Genomic DNA, 24013 nt, shown 5'->3' with positions numbered 1-24013 from the left:
ATGCATCATCTCCACCAGATCAGCAAGGATTTGCTAGGCAGTCCGCAAGGGTTGCCATGCTTCCGGCACTAACATAGCGTACCCATGACTTCCTAGCCCTAACCACAAGTCTTCAGAGTGTGGGAGGAAACCAGTGTACCTGGTGGAAACCCATGCAGTCACAGGTAGAATGTACAAACTTCTTACAGGGAGTGATGGGAATTAAACCCTGATCATACAGCTGGTGCTGTAAAGTGATGCACTAACTGCTAAGTGTTGTCCCACAAGTGGTGGAATGCACTTTTTGAACTAGTTTTTCTCATCTACATTGACTGAATCTATCTTCACATCCATGTTTAACTTGGGACACCGATTCAAAATTATTCCATTCTCTCCATACCACAGAGGCCAGAATTTACGGCCATAATCCCATGATGAAGGAGAATTTCTTGAGATTTTAGTCCTCAATGATCATAAGAAATTAATAAAACTTGAATTTAATGGAAGGGAATTAATGAACTTGTCCATTTGTTGATGAGATGCTAATGAGATGTGATAAATCTTGATGGGAGAACAAGCTTGAAAGCCAGAAGAAATTTAAAATAACACTGGAAACAGAAAGAATGCAGGAAAATAGTGACTCAATGAAATTAAAAACAGTGAGGGAAACAGACTTGGAGAATTTTAAGAGACAAAGGAAATTAAGGTTCAGCGACTTTAAACAACCATTTGGTTTAAATAAAGAACTGGAAAAATAAATTTAATCAGGATAAATAAAACATTAAATTTTAATCAGGATAAGTAAAACATTATTAAATCCTCCATTTATTTGTGCTCGACCTATCTGTTAAAGGAGTTAATCTAATAAATACAGCCATGCAATAGACTTCAGAATGAACATTCTCCATCACATGGGAACTCCAGAACATTACTCATGAGCAGGAAAACCTCAAATCCAGGAGGTCTGGAATGTGAACCAGACCTCATGTCAAGACTATCCATCAGTACAGCTGTATGTCTCCACAGACAGTATGGTTCAGCAGGTTTTGCACTCAAAGCTCAAACACTGCAAGCAGAGAGAGGATGAGCAACAGCTAGGCAGACAAATAAAAGCAGACAGGTTATTCAGACACATAGTTCCAACAAAGGAACTTTTGACCCGAAATGTTAACTCTTTCTATTGATATTGCCACACTAGCAGAGCATTCCCAGCATCTTCTGTTTATATTCCAGACGTCCAGCATCTGTAATGAACTTTTGTTTGTTTTGGGCATTTAGGATATCCACCAATGATCACCTTCTCTTCCTCCTCACCAATTAGTATTCAATTCAATGTACTCTGGGAGAAGAAGAATTCATTCAGTGTGCAGGCAAAGCCACAAGAATATAGTAGTACATTATTGTGGTAAGGGAGGGGTGGGGAGAGGAGGGATTCTGGTGAAGACGAAGGGGGGTTCGGTGGAGGAGGAGGGGGGAGGGGTCAGAGACAGACTTACTGATGGATGCCAAGTTCCTGAGGCATCATCTGTTGATGTTGGGGAAGCTAATGCCTATGTAGGAGTCAGCTGAGATTACAACACTCTACAGCTTTTTCTGATCTTCTGCATTGATGCCTCCATCCCAGAGGGTGATGCAACCAGTCAAAATGCTCATGGTATATCTGTAGACATTTGCTAGACTTTGGTTACAAACAAAATATCCTTAAGCTCATAATGAATATATCTGTTGGCATGCCTTCTTCATAATTTTATTGATACAGTATATTTAACCTAGGATAAATCTTCAGTTAACTAAAATCTAGGAACTTGTAGCTACTCAGTCTTCCCACAGCTGGCCCCTCTGTCAGGATTGATACATGTTCTGACTTTCCCCTCGTGAAATTGATAAACCGTTCCTTTGTCTTGCTGATGCTGCTTACTGTTGTGGCTCACTCCTGTATGCTTCCTCATTACCATCTGAGATTCTGCCAACAACAGTTGTATCAATGGTGAATTTGTAGATGATATTTGAGCTGTCTAGCCACACAGTCTTAAGTGTACAGAGAGAAGATCAGTGGGCTAAACAGCATTTTTGAGGTGTGCCTGTGTTCATTGTTAGCAAGAGAAGATATTATTTCTGATCCAGCATGACTGGATATCCTGATGAGGAAGTCAAGGATCCAGATGCAGAGTAAGGTAAGACACCACATTTTGAAGCTTGTTGATTAGTACTGTGGGGATGATGGTGTTGAATGCTGAGATGTAATCAACAAAAGGGAGTGTGAGGTCATTATTGCTGTTCTTCAGGTGATCCAAGTCTGAGTGAAGAGCCAATAAGATAGCATTCACTGTAGACCTACTGTAGAGATAGGTAAATGGTAGTGGGTCCAGGTCTTTGCTTTGGCAGGAGTTAATTCTCACCACGACCAACCTCTCAAAGCACTACATCACCCTAGGTGTGAGTGTTACTGGACAATAGTCATTGAGGCAGCTTGCCCTGTTCCTCCTCCTGTAATTGACGCTCTTTTGAAGCAAGTGGGAAACTCTGAATGCAACATTGAGAATCTCCTTGAACACTCGTCAATTGGCTGACGCAGGTTTTGAGTGCCCTGCAGATACACCACCAGAGCCTGACCTCTTGCAAAGGTTCACATGGTCATCCTGAAGATGATCACACGGTCACAGTGGGCCTAAGGGCCCATTTCTGTGCTACCTGCCTCTAAATTTATCATAGTTTAATACATTAAAACCAAAAGACAAGTTTACATTAATAGCAATCTGATTTCATGAACTTTCTCAGTAAACACAACGCTGGTTTATTTGACGCCAAACGGTTATTATAGTGATCCAAATCCACCTCTATTTCTGTGCTTCATCTTGTCCTTGGTGGGTGAATTTGCTTTCTAAAATCCGACCTTAAAAGCTGTCATCCCTGTTGAAATGTTACAATAGCTCTTGCGACTCGCCCAAACTTTACTACCGCTCAATCACTACATATCCATGACGAGCAGGATGAGGAATAACAAGGCACTACCTAATCACTAACTCACTATTACCCGCAGCGCCACAATACTGGGCCCAAAAACACTGAACATAAATGGCCATTCGACAAATAAACATTTTTTCCAAAACAAAAGAGTCGATTTCCTAATGGGATTTTTCCAAAACTAAAAGCCCGCTCGCTTTCCCAGACTGTGTCTGTGTACACACAGTAAAAGCCAATCCGGAAAGGAGATGAAGGTCAATGTCTCAATCACCCTGACATCTCACCAATCAGAACAACACAAGGAAGGGCGGAAAAACTGAAAGCTTCAACATGAAAGAACGCCGGTATTAGTACAATATGAAACCGATATTCAGCGAATTCTGCTATTTCTGTTCTTACTGCAGTAATACAATGTTAAAAATGTCATTTGAGAATATACTTTGAAACAGAGGACCATTATCACTCTTGCCAAATTATCCGAATATACTCAGTGAACTTAACCCATTACAACCCGTTTGTGTCTAACCTACAAATGATGATTATGGTCGCAGCTCTCAATTTAAAAAAACACATAATTTTTAAAAGAGAATTGCCGAAATGTTCCTGAATGGTAAGGTTACTGAAGGATTTTTACAAGATTATTTTTTGCTGCGACTTTGACTGGAATGTCCCAAAAAGCTTCAATTATTAATCGCATTAATTAATAATCAGTACATTCCCTAGCATCGTGCATGTAACTACTTTTCCACACTCACCAAACCATCGCAATTGCTTAGTGCCACGGTTGCTCCTGGCATGTCAGTAATATCCCCAGAAAACACGCAATCTCCCTGGATAGGCTCGGTAACCAGGTGCCGAAAATCCTCCTGCCATTCCGCCGTGGCACCGGGAGCAACCAGCTTGCTGTTGTGTTTCAATCGCAAGTGTAATTCTCTGCCAAAAATGGTGACGTTGAAGTAGAGACCCCGTTCAGTGTTCTGGTGTGGGCTACTCCGTGCAACGCGCCGCCCAGACCGAAGCTCACCGTGGCCAGTCGAAACAATGTGTGAAATATACCGACCCCGGTCATCGGTACTAAACGGTACCACCAGCCCGTAATCAGTAAGCTTCCCGAAAAGCACGCCTGTGGAAAAATAAACAGTTGCTACTTCCATACATCTGCAAAATAGCATTTCTATATGTTGGCTCCGAATTTAAACTACAATTTACAGTAAGAGAACTACCGTTCGCACCAAACAGTATTTGCTGAAAATGCTTATACGTTATTCATAAAGAACGTTATCTTTGAAATGCTTACCTTCTGTTCCTGCTGCGTGAAGTTTGTGTTTTAATAACAACGGAATAAAAGAAAGCAATATGTAAACATATTCCATATCGCCTATCTTGTTTGGAAGCAAACAAATCTGGGGGGGGGAAACTCCGTGCAAACTCCCGATTCCACTTCTTGTGCGGTGGAACTGCAATGCAAAAGGTATTGCTCGCACACTCTGTTCCGACTGACAGGCTGCATACAAACGATGTACTATTTTTGGCCTTCGATGAACTGTTCTTTAGTTTGGGGGCAACCGATCCCTTTTATCAAAGCCCTTGGAGGCAGGAGCAGTTGAAACATCGACTCCTGGAAATGCAGTGACGCCATATGATTGGCAGATCACGCGTCAACCGCACAGATTATCCCGGAGCCACTGCTGCTGAATTTGAATGAGCATCGTAGTATTACAGCCAGCAACTCACCTGAGTTTAACTAGCCCGGCTTTCTTTTTCATTCCTATATAGAGCTCAATCAATTCTATATTTTTAAATGTCCTGTCCATCCCCCCCCCCACCCCCACCCCAAACATCTTTCCTTATTTATCCACCCTCAGCTGACGGGAACGTAGACATTCATTCACTGCACCAGTTGTTAAGACACGTCCTAAATAAGTGGCATTGAAGTGTATAATTTCAGATGAAAATCTGTCAAATACGGGAATTTGTATTGTAAATTTAGAAAAATGTGCCAGGCAAATGTTGACCGAGCCAAAACTAGAGAGAGAGAGAGAGAGAGAGAGAGAGAGAGAGAGGAAAAAAAGACTGAATCAAATGCTATTATCTCTTCAATAACTTTGTTGTCCTAACTGCATTCACAGCTGATATAATAGCACACTTCCCTGTGGTTACAAAGCAGCTTCAGGTTTGTCAGAACAGAGATCCATATAAATACTTGCTTCATTTCCTTCAGGCATCTCTTTGGCATTTTTCAAAACTTAGTGAATGGGAATGTTCTGCTGAAGCTCTCAGTAAACCAACAAACGTGGCGCCAGCTTGCAGGCGCTCAAATTCGCTGATCGCTTTCGGACTCCTGGCACATGCGCTCTGCCGATGCTGAGCTCGGGGTTGCGCGTCACTGCGCAGCCGTAGAACTTCAGCTCCCACGGGCGCACCTTCGCCCCTTCGGGACAGGTTTTGTTAGGGTTTGAATGTGTCCCGCGCAACGCAGATGTTTTAACTGAAGGTAAGTTAAAACGGGTTCTGTTCGTATCTCTAATAGGATATCTTTAAACCCCAAAATGAATAGTACACCATAGGCTATTCGGACAAGTTAATTTGATCAGTGTTATACGGTGAAAAGCTGTTGCTTGGCTTTGCATTTGTCCATTTTCCGGCTTGAAAACATCGAGGCTCACTTCCAATGATAATGAGCTCCACTCAGTGTATAAAGAGTTGTTCTATTTTTACTGGATTCATTAGTAACTACTTGATAAAGTAATTGGAATTGGTTTATTATATGCACAGAGATACAACGAAAAGTTCATACAGATAAATTCATCACACTGTGCGTCGAGGTACTACAGGGTAAAACAATAACATGCTGGAGAATAAAGTGCAACAGAGAAAATGCAATGTAGGGAGACAATGAGATGCAAGATCATACATAACGAGATAGATTATAAGGTCAAGAGTCAATTTTGTCGTTTAAGAGAGCCATTCAATACAGTAGTCTTATAACTGAGTAGGCAGCCTGGTAGTACATACGCTCAGTGGCCACTTTATTAGGTATACTGTTCACCTACTTGTTAATGCAGATATCTAATCAGCAACTAAATGCATAAAAACAGCAGACAAGGTCAAGAGGTTCACTTGTTCAGTCCAGACATCAGAATAAGGGGGACGTATGATCAAAGTGATTTTGGTGCCAAATGGAGGAGTTTGAGTTTCTCAGAAACTGCTGATCTCCTGGGATTTTCACACACAGCAATCTCTAGAGTTTAGGGAATGATGCGAAAAGCAAACAATCCAGTGAGTGGCATTTCTGTGGGTGAAAATGCCTTGTTAATGAGAGAGGTCAGAGGAAAATGGCCAGACTGGTTCAAGCTGACGGGAAAGCAACGTAACTCAAATAACCACACGTTACAACAGTAGTGTGTAGGAGAGCATCTTGGAACACACAACACGTTGAACCTTGGAGTGCATAGACTACAGCAGCTGAAGAAGACCATGTACATAGTCTCAGTAGCTACTTTATTAGGAAGAGGAGGTCCCTAATAAAGTGACTACTGAGTGTACTTTCAGGATTTTGAATCTTCTGTCAGGAGCAGAGAGAATGCCTGGGGTGAGTGGAGTCTCTGGTTATGCTGTTGCCTCATTGAGGCAATCAGAAATACTGTATAGACAAACTTGTAGATGGAGCTAGAGCAGAACACAGTCTCATAGTCATGAGTGGACAGGAAATAGAGTAGTAGGTGGCTGAGGGTATAGCCTTGTGTTCAGAATCAGGTTTAATATCACTGGCATATGTTATGAAATTTGTTGTTTTATAGCAGCAGTACATTGTGCAATACTGTAGTGTTCATGGGTTCATTGTCCATTCAGAAATCTGATGGTGAAGGGGAAGAAGCTGTTCCTAAAACGTTGCGTGTATGTCTTCAGACTCTTGTACCTCTTCCTCGATAACAGCAATGAGAAGAAGGGCATGACCTGGGTGATGGGGGTCCTTGAAGATGGATGCCACCTTTTTGGGGCATCGTCTTTTGAAGATGTCCTTGATGCTGCGGGGCTAGTGCCCCATGATGGAGCTGGCGGAATTTATAACTTTCTGCAGCTTTTTCCAATCCTGTGCAGTGGCACTTCTATACACAACAGTGATGCAACCAGTTAGAATGCTCTCCAGGTGGCACCTGTAGCAATTTGTGAGTGTCCATCTAACACCAAAATCACTTGGATCATATTTCCCTCTCATTCTGATGTCTGGACTGAACATGAGAGGGCACAGTTTTAAGGTGCTTGGAAGTAGGTACAGAGGAGATGTCAGGGGTAAGTTTTTTATGCAGAGAGTGGTGAGTGCGTGGAATGGGCTGCCGGCGACGGTGGTGGAGGCAGATACAATAGGGTCTTTTAAGAGACTCCTGGACAGGTATATGGAGCTTAGAAAAATAGAGGGCAATGGTAATCTCTCAGGTGAGGACATGTTTGGCACAGTCTGTTGGGCCGAAGGGCCTGTATTGTGCTGTAGGTTTTCTATGTTCTATGTCATTGGTGAGTTACCAAGTCTCCTCAAAGTCCTGAAGAAATATATCCGATTTTATCCCCTCTTTGTCATTGTGTCAGTATGTTTGACCTGGGATAAATTTTCAGAGATGTTGACACCCAGGAACTTGAAACTACTCACACTTTCCACTACTGATACCTTAAAGTACACTGTTATGTGTTCCCTCTACTTACCTTTCCTGAACTATACAATCAATTCCTTGCTCTTACTGATGTTGAGTGAAATGTTGTTGTGAAACCACTGATCTATCTTGCACCTGTACATCTCCCCTTCATCATTCGAAATTCTGCCAACAATAGAACCATAGAACACTACAGCACAGTACAGGCCCTTCAGCCCTCCATGTTGTGCTGACCCATATAATCCTTTTTTTAAAAAGTACTAAACCCACACTACCCCATAACCTTCTATTTTTCTTTCATCCATTGCCTGTCCAAGAGGCTCTTAAATACCCCTAATGTTTTAGCCTCCACCACCATCCCTGGCAAGTCATTCCAGGCACTCACAACCCTCTGTGTAAAAAAAACTTACCGCTGCTGTCTCCCCTAAACTTCCCTCCCTCAATTTTGTACATATGCCCTCTGGTGTTTGCTGTTGGTGCCCTGGGAAACAGGTACTAACTATCCACCCTATCTATGCCTCTCATAATCTTGTAGTTGTGAGGACAACAGAATAGTTGTGTTGTCAGCAAATTTATACACGGTGTTTGAGCTGTACCTCGTCACACATTCATGGGTGTCGAGAGAGTACAACAGTAGGCTAAGCACACATCCTTGAGATGGCAGCCTGACATAGGTGTTACTATGGTCCAGGTAATCCAAGGCCTAGAGGAGAGCCAGTGAGATTTTATCTACGGTAGACTTAGTTTGGCGATAGACAAATTGCAGCAGGTCCAGGTCCAGGTCCTGCTTAGGTTAGAGTTGATTCTAACCATAATCAACCTCTGAAAGCACTTTATCACAGTAGGTGTGAGTGCCACTGGGCGATAGTTGTTGAGGCAGGTCACCCTGCTCTCGGGCACTGGTATGATTGTCACCCTTTTGAAGCAGATGGGAATCTCCTCATGGTCCCCTTCTGAAGATGATATTTAGCTTCTTGGTTTGTTGGTGTTGAGTGAGAGGTTGTTAAGTGCTACCACATGGCAGTCAATGAGACACATCATGGTGCTATTCTTGAGTACTGGTACTGTGGATGCTGTTTTGAAGTGGGTGGGAACCTCAGACTATAGAGGCGAGAGATTAAAGATGTCCTTGTATACACTGGCCAGTTGCTCTGTACAAATCTTCAGCATTCAGTCTAGGGACATTAGCTAGGCCGTGCACTTTTCATGAGTTTACCCTCTTGAAGAATTCTCTGATATTGGGCTTAGAGATTGAGATCAAAGGGTCTAGCCTGTCCAAATATTTCCTCATAAGGTCAGCAGAGCAGTTAGCTGCAGGAACCTGTATTTAATTGAGTCTTTGGCTGCTGTAATTAGGGAGTTGGCATATCTTCCTTATGACCTCGAGGGTTTCCACTCATTGGTTGTTTCCTCTTGCATCCTACAGATATGATGGCAGACAAATTGGTCACAGTAATTTATCTGTTAGTGTAGGTAAGTAGTTAAAAAGGGGAATTTGATGGACATTTGTGAGACAATAAGTTACAGAGCCACATAAAATATATAAGGAGGAGTAAGAATGGTAGAATAATTCTGTAGATAGTTAACAGGGGCTAGATGGGCTAAATTATTTTCTTATCTTATAATATATAAACAACCACCTGCCCATTGTAGATTATCATTTTAGAAAGTCTTAACCCAACTGTGTTTGCATCCTTCCTGAAATAAGATAAATAATTTACCATCAATTTTGTATAACAATATGTTTTTTCTACCAAAATAGACAATTTCACATTTTCCCACTTTATACTTTGGTGTTTACACTCACTTTACCTACCCAAGTTGCTCTGCAACCTTCATATCCTATTTCCATAGGGGGCTCAGTGCAACTGTTCCAGCAAGTCAGAATTAACTCTGACTTCTTGCACTGAATTTGTATATTACCCCTTGACCATATGTTTTTCTGCCTTTATCCGGAAAAAGTGTTGGTTGGCAGGTTAATGGGCAACTGTAACTTACAGTATTCCTTGTGTAGGTGGCTAGGATGCTCAGAGCAGATTTAACGGGAATATGTGAAAGTAAAGGTCACAGAGAAATAAGTAGTGGAATGGATTGTTCTAACAGCTAGTATAAACTTACTGGGCTGAATGGCTTCCTACTCTTCTGAACAAAATCCTCTTTGCAGCTTAGTAACTACCTTTGTGTCAAAAGCAGACTTAGTCATCGAGCATAACGAGAGAAACTGGCCCTTCGGCCCATCTAGTATGTACCAACTGTTCTACTGTCTAGTTCCATCAACCCTCATCTGGAACACAGCACTCCATTACCCCCACCCCATCCATTTACTTACGTAAGTTTCTCTTAAGTGTAGCAATTCAGCCTGCATCCTCCACTTCTGCTAGCAGCTTGTTCCACACTCGCACTACTCTCTGAAGAAGTTCTCCCTCAGGTTCTCCTTAATTATTTCACCTTTCAACCTTAACCTATGACCTCTAGTTCTACTCTCACCCAGCCTTGCTGGAATAAGCTTGCTTGCATTAACCCCATCTACACCCCTCATTTTGTATACTTCTATCAAATCTCCCCTCATTCTTCTATGCTCAGTGAATAAAGTCCTAACCTATTCAACTTTTCCTTATAACTCAGCTCTTCAAGTACCAGCAGCATCCTTGTAAATTTTGTCTGTTCTCTTTCAAACTATCTAGCATCTTTCCTGTAGCTAGGTGGCAAAAACTTCACATAATACTTTAAATTAGGCCTCACTAATGTCTTATACGACTTGGACATAACATCCCAACTCTGATATTACTTTAATTTTTGAAGGCCAATGTGCCAAAGCTCTCTTTATGACCATATGTACCTGTAATCAAACATAATTTTGTTACTGTCACAAAATATTGAATAAGGAAGTTAGATATAATATGGCAGGTAAATCTTACCAATAATTAGAAGGGAGTTTTTTTTGCTGACTGGGTTAATCAAAAGTATTTGTCGGATTGAAAGGCATGCTTCTGAAACTCCTTGCAATGATAATATTAGTTGTTGATTTAATAGCACTGAAGCCGCACTTATTCTCTGGATAAACACGTTCAAGCAAGTACTTGCAGTTTTTTAAGAAAGGCCAATCTGAATGCCTAGCCAGCAACACCAAGGGGAGAAATTCCACCACAGTTGTTGTAATTGCTTGATTTCCAAGTAAAAAGCAAAGTCAATATGTCAGTAAAAAGTTATTTTTGCTAATGTAGAGACTATTGCACACAGTGAAATGAAATTGACCATCTTAACAATAGTTTTTCTTTGCTGATTCATGAAGAATGTGAATTGGCCATCATTCTAAGAAAGCTGCATTTAACACCAAAGGTTTCAGTCATTTTCTTACCCATAGTGAATAATATTTAGACCAAAAGAGCATTTGGACTCAAGAGCATAAGACATTGGAGCAAAATTAGTCCATTTAGCCCATTGAGTCAACTCTGCCACTCCATCATGCCTGGTTTATTATCCCTCTCAACCTCATTCTCCTGTCTTCTCCACGTAATCTTGCATGCCCTGACTAAGAGCCCACCAACCTCCGCTTTAAATATATCCAATGATTTCCAGAACAGTCTGTGGCAATAAATTCTGTAGCTTCTCTACCCTCCCTGGCTAAAAAAAATCTTCCTCACTTTTGTTCTAAATGGATGTCTCTATATTCTGAGGCAGTGCCCTCTGTTCCTAGACTCCACCACTATAGGAAACATCCACTCTATCTAGGCCCTTTCCGTATTTGATATGTATTAATAAGATTACCCCCATTCTTGTACATTTCAGCAAGAACAGGACCAGAGCCATCAAACACTCCTTATACATTCGCCCTTTCATTCACAGAATCATTCTCATGAACCTCCTCTGGACCATATCCAAAGTTGCCACATCTTTTCTTAGATAAGGGGCCCAAAACTGCTCATATTACTCCAAATACAGTTTGATCAATACCTTCCAAAGCCTCAGCATTACATCCTTGCTTTTATATTCTAGTCCTCTTGAAATGAATGCTAATATTGCATTCATGAAAAGAGGCGGTCCCAATATCAGCCCCTGAGAAACATCACTAGTTACTGGCTGCCAATCTTTAGGCTCCTTATTCCCATTCTTTGCTTCCCGCTGGTCAGCCAATCTTCATTCCATGCCAGTATCTTTCCTGTAATACCACGGGCTCTTGTTAAGTAGCCTCATGTGCAGCACCTTGTCAAAGGACTTGTCAAAATCTAAATATACAACATCCACTGACTATCTTTTGTCTCTTCTGCTTGTTATTTCCTCAAAGAATTCCTGATAGATTTGTCAGACCAGATTTCCTCAAGGAAATCATGTGGACTTAGGCCTATCTTATCATGCACTTTCAAGTACCCTGAAACCCCAACCTTACTAATCAACTCCAACATCTTCCCAACCACTGAAGTCAGGCTATCTGGCTTATAATTTCCTTTCTTCTCCCCCGCCCCCCACTCCATTTTTAAAGAGAGGAGTGACTTTTGCAATTTTCCAGTTCTCAGGAACCATTCCAGAATCTAGTGATTCTTGAAAGATCATTACTGATGTCTCCATGATCTCTTCAACTGCCTCTTTCAGAACCCTGGGGTATAGTCCATCTAGTCCAGGTGAGTTACCCACCTTCAGACCTTTCAGCTTTCTAAGCACCTTCTCTTTAGTGATAGCAACTACAATCACTCTTCACATGTCTGGCACGCTGCTAGTGTCTTCCACAGTGAAGACTTGCACAAAATACTTATTAAGTTCCTCCACCATTTCTTTGTGTCCCATTACTACCTCCCTGGTGTCATTTTCCAGCAGTTCATTATCCAAGCTTTCCTCTTTATATATCTGAAGAAAACTTCTGGTATCCATTTTTGTATTATTGGCTAGCTTACCTTCATGTTTCACCTTTTCTCTCCTTATGGCTTTTTAGTTGCCATCTGTTGGTTTTGAAAGCTTACAAATACTCTAAATTTCCATTAATTGTTACTATAATATATGCCTTCTCTTATGCTTTTATTCTGTGTTTGACTTCTCAGCCACGTTTGCTTCATCATCCCTTTTGAATACTTCTTTATATTTGGCATGTACCTGTCCTATACATTTTAAATTGCTCCCAGAATCTTTAGCCATTGCTGTTCTGCCATTGTACCTACTTGTATTGCCTTCCAATCAACTTTGGTCATCTCTACTCTCTTGCCTCTGTAATTCCCTTTATTCCACTGTAATACTGATACATCAGTGTTGACGAGTGGCCTAGTAGATAAGGCATCGATCTAGTGATCTGAAGGTCACTGGTTCAAGCCTCAGCTGAGGCAGCGTGTTGTGTCCTTGAGCAAGGCACTTAACAACACATTGCTCTGCGACGACACCAGTGCCAAGCTGCTTGGGTCCTAGTGCCCTTCCCTTGGACAACATCGGTGGTGTGGAGAGGGGAAGGCTTGCAGCTTGGGCAACTGCCGGTCTCCCATGCAACCCTGCCCAGGTCTGCGCCCTGGAAACCTTCCAAGGCTCAAATCCATGGTATCACGAGACTAATGGATGCCTATAAAAAAAACTGATACATCTGACTTTAGCTTCTTTCTCTCTCTCAAAGAGCGAATTCTATCATATTTTGATAACTGCTTCCTAAGAGTTCCTTTAACTTAAACTCCCTAATCAAATCTGGTTCATTACACAACACCCATCCAGAATTGCCTTTCCCCTAGTAGGCTCAACCATAAGCTGCTCTAAAAAGCCATCTGAACAAGAGAAAATCTGCAGATGCTGGAAATCCAAGCAACATGCACAAAATGCTGGAGGATCTCAGCAGGTCAGATAGCATCTATGGAAAAGAGTACAGTTGACATTTCAGGCCAAGACCCTTCAGCAGGACTATAGCCATTTCAAAAGCATTCTACAAATTCCATCTCTTGCAATCTAGCAACCAACCTGATTTTCCCAATCTACCTGCATATTGAAATCACCCATGACTATGGTAACATTGTCTTTTTAACAATGCCTTTTCTATCTCCCATTATAACTTGTCCTCCACATCCTGTTCAGAGGCCTGTATAAAATTCCCATCAGTGTCTTTTACCCTTGCAATTTCATAACTCTACCCACAAGGACTCTATTCTGGTCCCATGTCACTTCTTTCTAATTTAGTTTATAATCTCTGAAAAGTCTACTTAATGAAGGAGTCTATCTTAAAATTTCAGCAAAGATAGAATGTGATGATGTGGTTCATTGTTTGATCCAGGTTACAACATTGACAGATGGAGCAGGATTTGATTTATGAGATCCTGTTTAGAATGACCTGTGTCATTTGAAACTGATGAAACCCAGGGAGCCTTAACAAAAAAAAAAATGTTTGGGCATATCTGGCAGGTCAGGCTGCATCAGTGAGAAGAAAAACATAATGAATATTTCAAGTAGTGGCTTTCAGGATTGAATGAATTTTTTATTTCAGTAAGTGTTTATGGTGCAAGCTTTATTCCATTCATTGTTACTGTTGAAATTGATGAGGTGTGGGTAGGATGAGAAAGGGTTTCTTATTATAGTTAACTAAAAAGTCACCAAATTACAACTAATTAAATAAGGTAGTGAGGTAACAGTCCAAAGATTATTACCTTTTTAGTTCTGAATTTAGCTTAGTCCCTAGGGGCTCAAAGACCCTCAGTAGAACCTCTTCCCCTATTCTTAATACATTACTGGTACCCACATGGACCATGACAAACTTGGCTGGAGTTTAGAAGAATGAAGATGGATCCTGAACCTACCAAGTTTTGAAAGACCTGGATAGAGTGGTTCTGCAGAGGTTATTTCTGATTGTGGGAGAGTCTAGGGGCAGATGACACAGTTTCAGAATAGAAGAATGTGGCTTCAGAACAGAGATGAGGAAGAATTTCTTTAGCCAGACGGTGGTAAATTTGTGGAATTCATTGCCACAGATGGTTAAGCCATTGGGTATATTTAAAGCAGAGGTTGATAGGTTCTCTATTAGTAAGGGCATGAAAGGTTACATGGAGAAGGCAGGAGAATGAGGTTGAGAGGGAAAATAACTCACTCACAATTGAATGGCAGAGTAGACTCGATAGACCTAATTCTGCTTCTATGTGTTCTGTTCCTTGAAACCATGTGGAAAGCTTTGAAAATAAGGTGGTCAGAGAATCTTGATGGATTGGGAAGTACAGGTTATTGATGGTTTACACAATCTTTCTGTGTATTGTGGTATCTTGACAGATGTGAGAACAGCAATATTGAAGAGTACCATTGAGTTGGAATCAGCATTGAGTTTTAAGTGATCCGCCAAACTGTCTGTAACTGAGATTTATGCAGTGTCTCGTTGACCAAACTGGAGTGTGCTACTGGTGGTAGAGTACGTGGGAATGAGAGTGGAAACCTGTAGTTATCATCTTTGGTATTCCCTTGGGATGAAGGATAACTTTCACTGCTGTGTAGTGGAGAAGGGACAAGGGAAAATGAGTGCTCTTCCACAGATGTGGCAGGAGGGATTGATGTAGTGAGGATTGTTCTGGAGTGTTCTGCTACTTCAAGGGGTTTTGTTTGCTCCCAAAGCATGGGCTCAAGATGCTTGATACTATTCTGAATTCTCTTTTTCACACTTTCGCTAGTCATAGCCCAGGGTCCAAGGAATCAATGGGAATGGTGCATTTCTTCATGCATTCTTTGAGCAAATCCTTGAACTTTTTAACATATTTGACTAGTAATCTGTTCTCAAGACAGATAGGCTGAATTCCCATGTTATTATAATAAAGTGATACTGTACCTGCATAGTAGAGTCCTGTCACTATTGGGTTTGTCCTGAAGATTCTGATATTCCAGGTCCTAAACTTCACCAAGTTAGTTGAGCAGATTTCTGGTTTATTTTAATATTGGTGTAGCCACAGCACAACAAAGTCAGAATCAGGTTTAATATCACTGGCATATGTCATGAAGTTTGTTGTTTTGTTTTGGTAGTACATTTCAATACATGATAATTATAAAGAAACTAGAATTTAAATAAGTGTATATTTAAAATTTAAATTAAATACATTCTGCAAAAAGAGAGGAAAAGAATAGGTGTCTTCCTGGATTCATTGTCCATTTAGAAGTCTTACGGCGGTTGGGAAGAAGTTGTTCCTGAAAATTTGAGTACTTGTCTTTAGGCTCCTGTACCTCCTATTTGATGGTAGCAACAAGGTGGGCATATCCTAAGTGATGGGGGTCCTTAATGATGGATCCCACCTTTTCGAGGCATCGCCTTTTGAAGGTGTCCTCAATGCTGGGAGGCTGGTGCCCATGATGGAGCAGGTGGAATTTACAACTTTCTGCAGCTTTTTATGATCCTGTACAGTTGCTCCTCCCATACAGATGCAACCAGTTAGAATGCTGTCCGCAGTACATCTATAGAAATTTGCGACAGGAATTAGTGACCAAACTTCTAATGAAATATAGCCACTGTTGTGCCTTCTTTGTAATTGCATCAATATGTTGGGGATGCAGGATAGACCTTCAGAGATGTTGACACCCAGGAACTTGAAATTGCTCTCCCTTTCCATTGCTGATCTTTCGATGAGAACTGGTGTGTATTCCCCCGACTTCCCCTTACTGAAGTCCACAATTAACTCCTTGGTCTTACTGATGTTGTGTGCAAGCCTGTTGTTGCAACACCAGTCAAACAGCTGCTCTATCTTACTCCTGTGTGCCTCCTCATCACTATCCAAAGTTCTGCCAACAATAGTTGTGCCATCAGCAAATTTGTGATGGTGTTTGAGCTGTGCCTAGCCACGCAGTCGTGGGTGTAGAGAGAGTAGAGTGGTGGGCTCGGCACGCATCCTTGAGGTGTGCCAGTGTTAATTGTTAGAGAAGAGGAGATGTTATTTCTGATCCACACAGACTGGGGTCTCCTGGTGAGGGAGGTACAGAGTCCAGATTTTGGAGCTTGTTGATTAGAACTGAGGAGATTTTTGTGTGGAATACTGAACTGTAGTCAACAAGTAGCAGCCTGACATGAGTATTACCTTGCTTTGTCGAGGCCGAGTGGAGATCTAGTGAGATTGCATCTGTTGTAGACCTATTGTGGCGATAGGCACATTGCAGTAGGTCCTTGTTCTTGCTTAGGCAGGAGTTGAATCCAGCCATGACCAACCTCCCCCCCCCCCCCCCCCCAAAGCACTTTATCGCAGTAGATGTGAGTGTCATTGGGCGATAGTCATTGAGGCAGCTCACCCTGTTCTTTGTAGTACACAGACTTCACAGAGCAAAGTCTTGATATTATGACATAAATAAACTAATTCTGCTCCATGCTTATTGATGTTCACACATTATGGTACACATGTATTGTCTCTGTGTGAGTTCTCATTTCATTGATTCAAGATTCCTTGACCTTTTTGGAGTGCTCGATCTCTATTTTGAGTGATCATGAACCAGAGCCCCAAGTATTTGCTAAAGTCACTTGTATATGAACAGACTTGTGGTATCAAGTCCTGCCTAATGCTAGATTTTGAGCCCAGACCTTGGCTTTAACACCCTCCCAATCATGTCCCCAAATTTGGGAATCTAATTAAATTTATAAATAGAATAATGAATACCAGGAAAGAGTTACAGGCTGGACCTGGAGGCTGGGATCATATTTTCATTATTTTTGCTTTTTACCTTTGCAGGGTCATGCTGATTGTGAACATTTTATCTCACTCTTAAATGCTTTCTCCTTATTAAATGTTGTCTTCCCTTCTAGTAGCTGCTTGTCATCTGCTTCTTCCAGGTCTTGCCTTCATCATCCTCATTATGTGCCATGTCGTATGTCATAACTGACTATTGTCTCATGACCATGGTTGTTCTTGGCAAATTTTTCTACAGAAGTGGTTTGCCATTGCTACCTTCTGGGCAGTGTCTTTACAAGACTGGTGAGCCCAGCCATGATCAATACACTTCAGAGATTGTCTGCCTGGCATCAGTGGTCATGTAGCAGGGTTTGTGATATCTGCTCCTATGTTTCATGAGACTCTGATCGGGGGCTAAGCAGGTGCTACACCTTACTCAAGGGTGACCTGCGGTCTAATGGAGGGAAGGAGCACCTTATACCCCTTTTGGTAGAGACCTATCTTCACCCTGCCACCCAGGTCCTGTTTTAGACCATTGAAATCTACCTTCTCCCACTTTATCACTATGACTTAAGACTAACCTTTTTTTGTGACTACCGTAAAGCTTACCAGTTATGATCACTATTCTCAAAGGCTTCCCCCACAGGCACTTCAACCTCACCTACCTAATTAGATGCGCCACAGCAGCATAGGTGTTATCTCGATGCTATTACAGCTGGGGGTGTCGGAGTTCAATTTCGACGTCATCTATGAGGTGTTTATGTGTCCTCCCTGTGAATCTGTGGGTTTCCTCTGAGTGCTCAGGTTTCCTCTTGCATTCCAGAGATATATGGGGTAATTGGTCATTTAAATTGGCCTGTGATTAGGCTAAGGTTAAATAGGTGGGTTGCTGGGCTTGTCTGTTCCATGCTGCATCATTAAATACATAAAGTAAATAATTAGTTCCAACACGGACTCCAATTTCTGATTTCTCGCCATCTCTTTTCAGAATATTCTTTCGCTACTCTGAGGCGCCTTCCCCCTTGTCACCAGGCAGGCAGCATGTTATTCTGAATTCTTGCTTACAGCCATAGAAATGCTTGTCTGTCCTTCTACCATCAAGTGCTTTATCACTGCCGTTCATCTACACTTCAATTCTTTTGTACAGCTGGGAAGGACAACCATTGGTACAATTCATTTGCCTGTTGCTGCTTCCCTCTGAAAGGCCATCTTTCCCCAACAGAGTGGAAAACGGTAAGCTCATTAAAGAGTGGAATAACTACAGAGCATCCTTCACTGCCTGCCTGCCCTTCCTCGTGATCACCCAAATGTAGTAATTACAAAGCATTTTGGAGCTAGTTTGCTTCAATGAAAAGACATTCTACATTTAAGAAATATTACAGAGGTACATCCCTTTCTGTCACATAATGCTGCTGTAAAAACTAATTCACGCCTTTAGATCAAATAGACTAGATTACTGCAATACAGTTTTTATTGGCCTTTCAAAGCAATTTATTGTCAAACCAACTCATTCAGAACACTGCTGCTAGACTTTCAATTAAAACTAGGATGAGGGAAGATATCACTCCCATCCTAGTTACTCTGTATTGGTTTCCAATATTCTTTAGAATTGATTTTGAAGTTCTCTTACTTGTTTTATAACCATATAACAATCACAGCACAGAAACAGGCCATTCCGGCCCTCCTAGTCCATGCCGAACTCTTAATCTCACCTAGTCCCACCTACCCGCACTCAGCCCATAACCCTCCACTCCTTTCCTGTCCATATACCTATCCAATTTTACCTTAAATGACACAACTGATCTGGCCTCTACTACTTCTACAGGAAGCTCATTCCACACAGCTATCACTCTTTGAGTAAAGAAATACCCCCTCGTGTTTCCCTTAAACTTTTGCCCCCTAACTCTCAAATCATGTCCTCTCGTTTGAATCTCCCCTACTCTCAATGGAAACAGCCTATTCACGTCAACTCTATCTATCCCTCTCAACATTTTAAATACCTCGATCAAATCCCCCCTCAACCTTCTACGCTCCAATGAATAGAGACCTAACTTGTTCAACCTTTCTCTGTAACTTAAGTGCTGAAACCCAGGTAACATCCTAGTAAATCGTCTCTGCACTCTCTCTAATTTATTGATATCTTTCCTATAATTCGGTGACCAGAACTGTACACAATATTCCAAATTTGGCCTTACCAATGCCTTGTACAATTTTAACATTACATCCCAACTTCTGTACTCAATGCTCTGATTTATAAAGGCCAGCGTTCCAAAAGCCTTCTTCACCACCCTATCTACATGAGACTCCACCTTCAGGGAACTATGCACTGTTATTCCTAGATCTCTCTGTTCCACTGCATTCCTCAATGCCCTACCATTTACCCTGTATGTTCTATTTGGATTATTCCTGCCAAAATGTAGAACCTCACACTTCTCAGCATTAAACTCCATCTGCCAACGTTCAGCCCATTCTTCTAACCGGCATAAATCTCCCTGCAAGCTTTGAAAACCCTCCTCATTATCCACAATACCTCCTACCTTAGTATCATCAGCATACTTACTAATCCAATTTACCACCCCATCATCCAGATCATTTATGTATATTACAAACAACATTGGGCCCAAAACAGATCCCTGAGGCACCCCGCTAGTCACCGGCCTCCATCCCGATAAACAATTATCCACCACTACTCTCTGGCATCTCCCATCTAGCCACTGATGAATCCATTTTATTACTCCAGCATTAATACCTAACGACTGAACCTTCTTAACTAACCTTCCATGTGGAACTTTGTCAAAGGCCTTGCTGAAGTCCATATAGACTACATCCACTGCCTTACCCTCGTCAACATTCCTCGTAACTACTTCAAAAAATTCAATAAGGTTTGTCAAACATGACCTTCCGCGTACAAATCCATGCTGGCTACTCCTAATCAGATCCTGTCCAACCAGATAATTATAAATACTATCTCTAAGAATACTTTCCATTAATTTACCTACCACTGATGTCAAACTGACAGGTCTATAATTGCCAGGCTTACTTCTAGAACCCTTTTTAAACAATGGAACCACATGAGCAATATGCCAATCCTCTGGCACAATCCCCGTTTCTAATGACATCTGAAAGATCTCCGTCAGAGCTCCTGCTATCTCTACACAAACTTCCCTCAAGGTCCTGGGGAATATCCGGTCAGGACCCGGAGATTTATCCACTTTTAAATTTCTTAAAAGCGCCAGTACTTCCACCTCTTTAATTGTCATAGGTTCCATAACTTCCTTACTTGTTTCCCACACCTTACACCATTCAATATCCTTCTCCTTAGTGAATACCGAAGAGAAGAAATCGTTCAAAATCTCTCCCATCTCCCTCGGCTCCACACATAGCTGACCACCCTGATTCTCTAAGGGACCAATTTTATCCCTCACTATCCTCTTGCTTTTAATATAACTGTAGAAGCCTTTCAGATTTACTTCCACCTTATTTGCCAAACCAAACTCGTAACTTCTTTTAGCTTTTCTAATCTCTTTCTTAAGTTTCCTTTTACATTCTTTATATTCCTCGAGCAATTCCTTTACTCCATGCTGCCTATATCTATTGTAGACATCCCTCTTTTTTCGAACCAAGTTTCTAATATCCCTTGAAAACCATGGCGCTTTCAAACCTTTAACCTTTCCTTTCAACCGAACAGGAACAAAAAGATTCTGTACCCTCATAATTTCACCCTTAAATGACCTCCATTTCTCTATTACATCCTTCCCATAAAACAACTTGACCCAATCCACTCTCTCTAAATCCCTGCGCATCTCCTCAAAGTTAGCCTTTCTCCAATCAAAAATCTCAACTCTAGGTCCAGTCCTGTCCTTCTCCATAATTATATTGAAGCTAATGCTATTGTGATCACTGGACCCGAAGTGCTCCCCAACACATTCATCTGTCAGCTGACCTATCACATTCTCTAACAGGAGATCCAACACTGCCCCATCTCTAGTCGGTACTTCTATGTATTGTTGCAAAAAACTATCCTGCACACATTTCACAAACTCTAAACCATCCAGCCCTTTTACAGAATGAGCTTCCGAATCTATGTGTGGAAAATTAAAATCTCCCACAATCACCACTTTGTATTTACTACAAATATCTGCTATCTCCTTACACATTTGCTCTTCCAACTCACGCTCCCCATTAGGTGGCCTATAATACACTCCTATCAGTGTTACTACACCTTTCCCATTCCTCAATTCCACCCAAATAGCCTCCCTAGAGGAGCTCTCTAATCTATCCTTCCAAAGCACCGCCATAAGATTTTGTCGGACAAGCAATGCAACACCTCCTCCTCTGGCCCCTCCTACTCTATCACACCTGAAGCAACTAAATCCATGAATATTTAGTTGCCAATCACACCCTTCCTGCAACCATGTTTCACTAATAGCTACAACATCATAATTCCAGGTATCAATCCACACTTTAAGCTCATCCACCTTTCTTACAATGCTCTTAGCATTAAAATAGATACATTTAAGATACTCTCCACCTCCTCCTCTCTTTTCATCCCTAGCAATGCATTCAAATTTATTATCCTTTTCTTTCTTCTCCCCTACAACTTCGGGCTGAGCGCATCCCTTCTCCATCACCTGCCTTTCCTCCCTCACACACTGTCTACTTACTTGCTCTACTGGTGAACTAACCTCCTCTCCCATTGTTTCCTCAAATTGATTTCCGCCCCCCCCCCCCATCTTACTACTTTAAAGTCTGCCCTGTAGCCCTAGCAAACCTCCCTGCTAGGATATTGGTCCCCCCAGGATTCAAGTGTAACCCGTCCTTCTTGAACAGGTCACGCCTGCCCCAGAAGAGGTCCCAATGATCCAGAAACTTGAATCCCTGCCCCCTGCTCCAATCCCTCAACCACGCATTCATCCTCCACCTAATTCCATTCCTACTCTCACTGTCGCGTGGCACAGGCAGTAATCCTGAGATTACTACCTTTGCGGTCCTTCTTCTTAACTGCCTTCCTAACTCCCTATACTCTCGTTTCAGGACCTCTTCCCCTTTCCTACCTATGTCATTGGTACCTACATGTACCACGACCTCTGGCTCCTCACCCTCCCACTTCAGGATATCTTGGACGCGATCAGTTTTAAAAGCTCTTAATTGTCTGGGACTGGACACATCACAGGATTGTTTCCATTTTATAATCCTGCTAGAGCTCTCAGGTCCTCTTCCACTGGTCTTTTAAATTGAAACAATGTCACACAAATGATAATTGGTATGTCAGCTTTTTTGAACTGTGCTCCTAAACTGTGGAATTCAATACGTGAAACTATAAGGGATGCAGACTCAGTTGACACTTAAATGCCAGCTCGAAGCCCATTTATTTACTTTTGCTTCTTTGGCTTTTACTTCCACGTTTGCACTTTATTCTATTGTAAAGCACTTTGAACCACATCATCTATGAATAAGTTACCATTATTATTAAACTGAAATGGCTCTTTCTGTATATTGCAAATACATTTATATAATAAACCGAAATCCTCAATGTAGCTTATGGAGAGAAATACCCACACAATTTCTGCTGAATACGAAGTGATAACCAAGTGTAAAACCTCTTTCATACACTAGTTGTAAACTATCAATCACTAGCCTCAAGAGGAAATGTTTTCCTGTCGTTTTGAAGAAAATGATGTCCTGGTGGAGACTATTAGAAAGGATGAGATCCAGCTGTGATTTCATCAACCATCTCTAGTATTCACCAAATATTTACTCTTTGCAGTATAATCAATTGGGCATACACTTTATCCATTCTATCTTGGCAACCATCAGCTACATAGCTTCATTAATTGCTGCCAGTTGATTCATTCTTCAGTTGTGCATGCCTATAAATTGATGGTATAAATAACTTCCTTTCTTCATGTATTCAAATAAATTCCTTTTTTGTAGTCAAACAATTTTGAATTGGCATTAACCAGTGAACCATATCAGCTTTTTCTACTATCTTTCTAATTTGCAGTATATGGAGGAGGACACAGCTTGCAGTGAATCGCCAAAGCAAACCTCACATAATTTATGACAATCTTCTGAAATTAGGGGTGATACTTAACATATTATTTAAAATTTGCTTTCAGCATAGCAGATAGTAGTTGGTGTTTGACTTAGATTTAATTTAGTCTTCTTGCTGTATTTCAAGGTGTATTACATCACAAATGGAAGTTATAGGAACTTGAAACAAAATTTTATAAAAGCCATATTTGAGCAGTCATATCCATGAACAGCAAGTTTCAGACTCAATTTTTAAGGAGGGTCTGTACAAAGCAATATTTCTTTGTTCTCCTAGTCAGTCATTAGCCTTTTCCTCTCTGTGCTGACATTTCAAATGGTTCCAGTGACTTAATTGAACAGCAGCCTTCTAGTAAACAAAAGATGGGTTAGAGGAGCCCCGGATAACTCTCCAAAAGTCCAAAGATGATGTGTGGAAAATTCCGTAAAGTACAATTAGGGTTACTACCTGACCCACAACCTAATTAAATCTACTCTAAATGCATTTATGTATCCTTAATTTTCAGTTTGTAAATTAACACCGATGGATGTTGCCTTCTTGAAGATGGGCAGGTTTGTACCAATGATCAAGCTGGCTGAGTTTACAACTGTTTGCAACGGCTTGCAATCCTGTACATTAGAGGCTCCATACCAGCCCATAATGCAGCCAGTCAGAATGCTCTCCACTGTACACGTATAGAAATTTGGAAGGGTCTTTGGTGATGGAATCTCCTCAAACTCCTAACCTTGTAGAGCTGCTGGCATTCCTTCTTCGTGATGGCATTAATATGTTGGGCCTAGAATAAATCT

The 24013-nt window shown here is 41.4% G+C and overlaps 1 protein-coding gene and 1 long non-coding RNA gene across 6 annotated transcripts in view; one reads left to right on the top strand and one right to left on the bottom strand.

Moving 5' to 3' along the window:
* adamts14 (ADAM metallopeptidase with thrombospondin type 1 motif, 14) overlaps window positions 1-4591 on the bottom strand; it is a 211218-nt gene extending 206627 nt beyond the window's left edge. For 3 of the 5 annotated variants that reach the window (XM_073025266.1, XM_073025268.1, XM_073025267.1), the window contains exons 1-2: window positions 4241-4589; window positions 3699-4066 (exon numbers count right to left, since the gene is read on the bottom strand). In XM_073025266.1, the coding sequence (XP_072881367.1) occupies window positions 3699-4066; window positions 4241-4316 (444 nt within the window). In that variant the 5' untranslated portion in view covers window positions 4317-4589. Of the gene's footprint in view, window positions 1-3698; window positions 4067-4240 lie in introns of all 5 variants that reach the window. The other 2 variants (XM_073025269.1, XM_073025270.1) reach the window with 2 other exon arrangements.
* Window positions 4592-5345: 754 nt separating this feature from the next.
* The window catches only part of LOC140714237 (uncharacterized), an 81161-nt gene continuing 62493 nt past the window's right edge, over window positions 5346-24013 (top strand). The window contains exon 1 of the long non-coding RNA XR_012095848.1: window positions 5346-5437. This is a non-coding gene — a long non-coding RNA (uncharacterized lncRNA). The remainder of the gene's footprint in view (window positions 5438-24013) is intronic.

Source organism: Hemitrygon akajei, chromosome 21, assembly GCF_048418815.1.
Source record: "Hemitrygon akajei chromosome 21, sHemAka1.3, whole genome shotgun sequence".
NCBI lineage: Eukaryota > Metazoa > Chordata > Chondrichthyes > Myliobatiformes > Dasyatidae > Hemitrygon > Hemitrygon akajei.
This window is presented reverse-complemented; position numbering and strand designations above follow the sequence as displayed.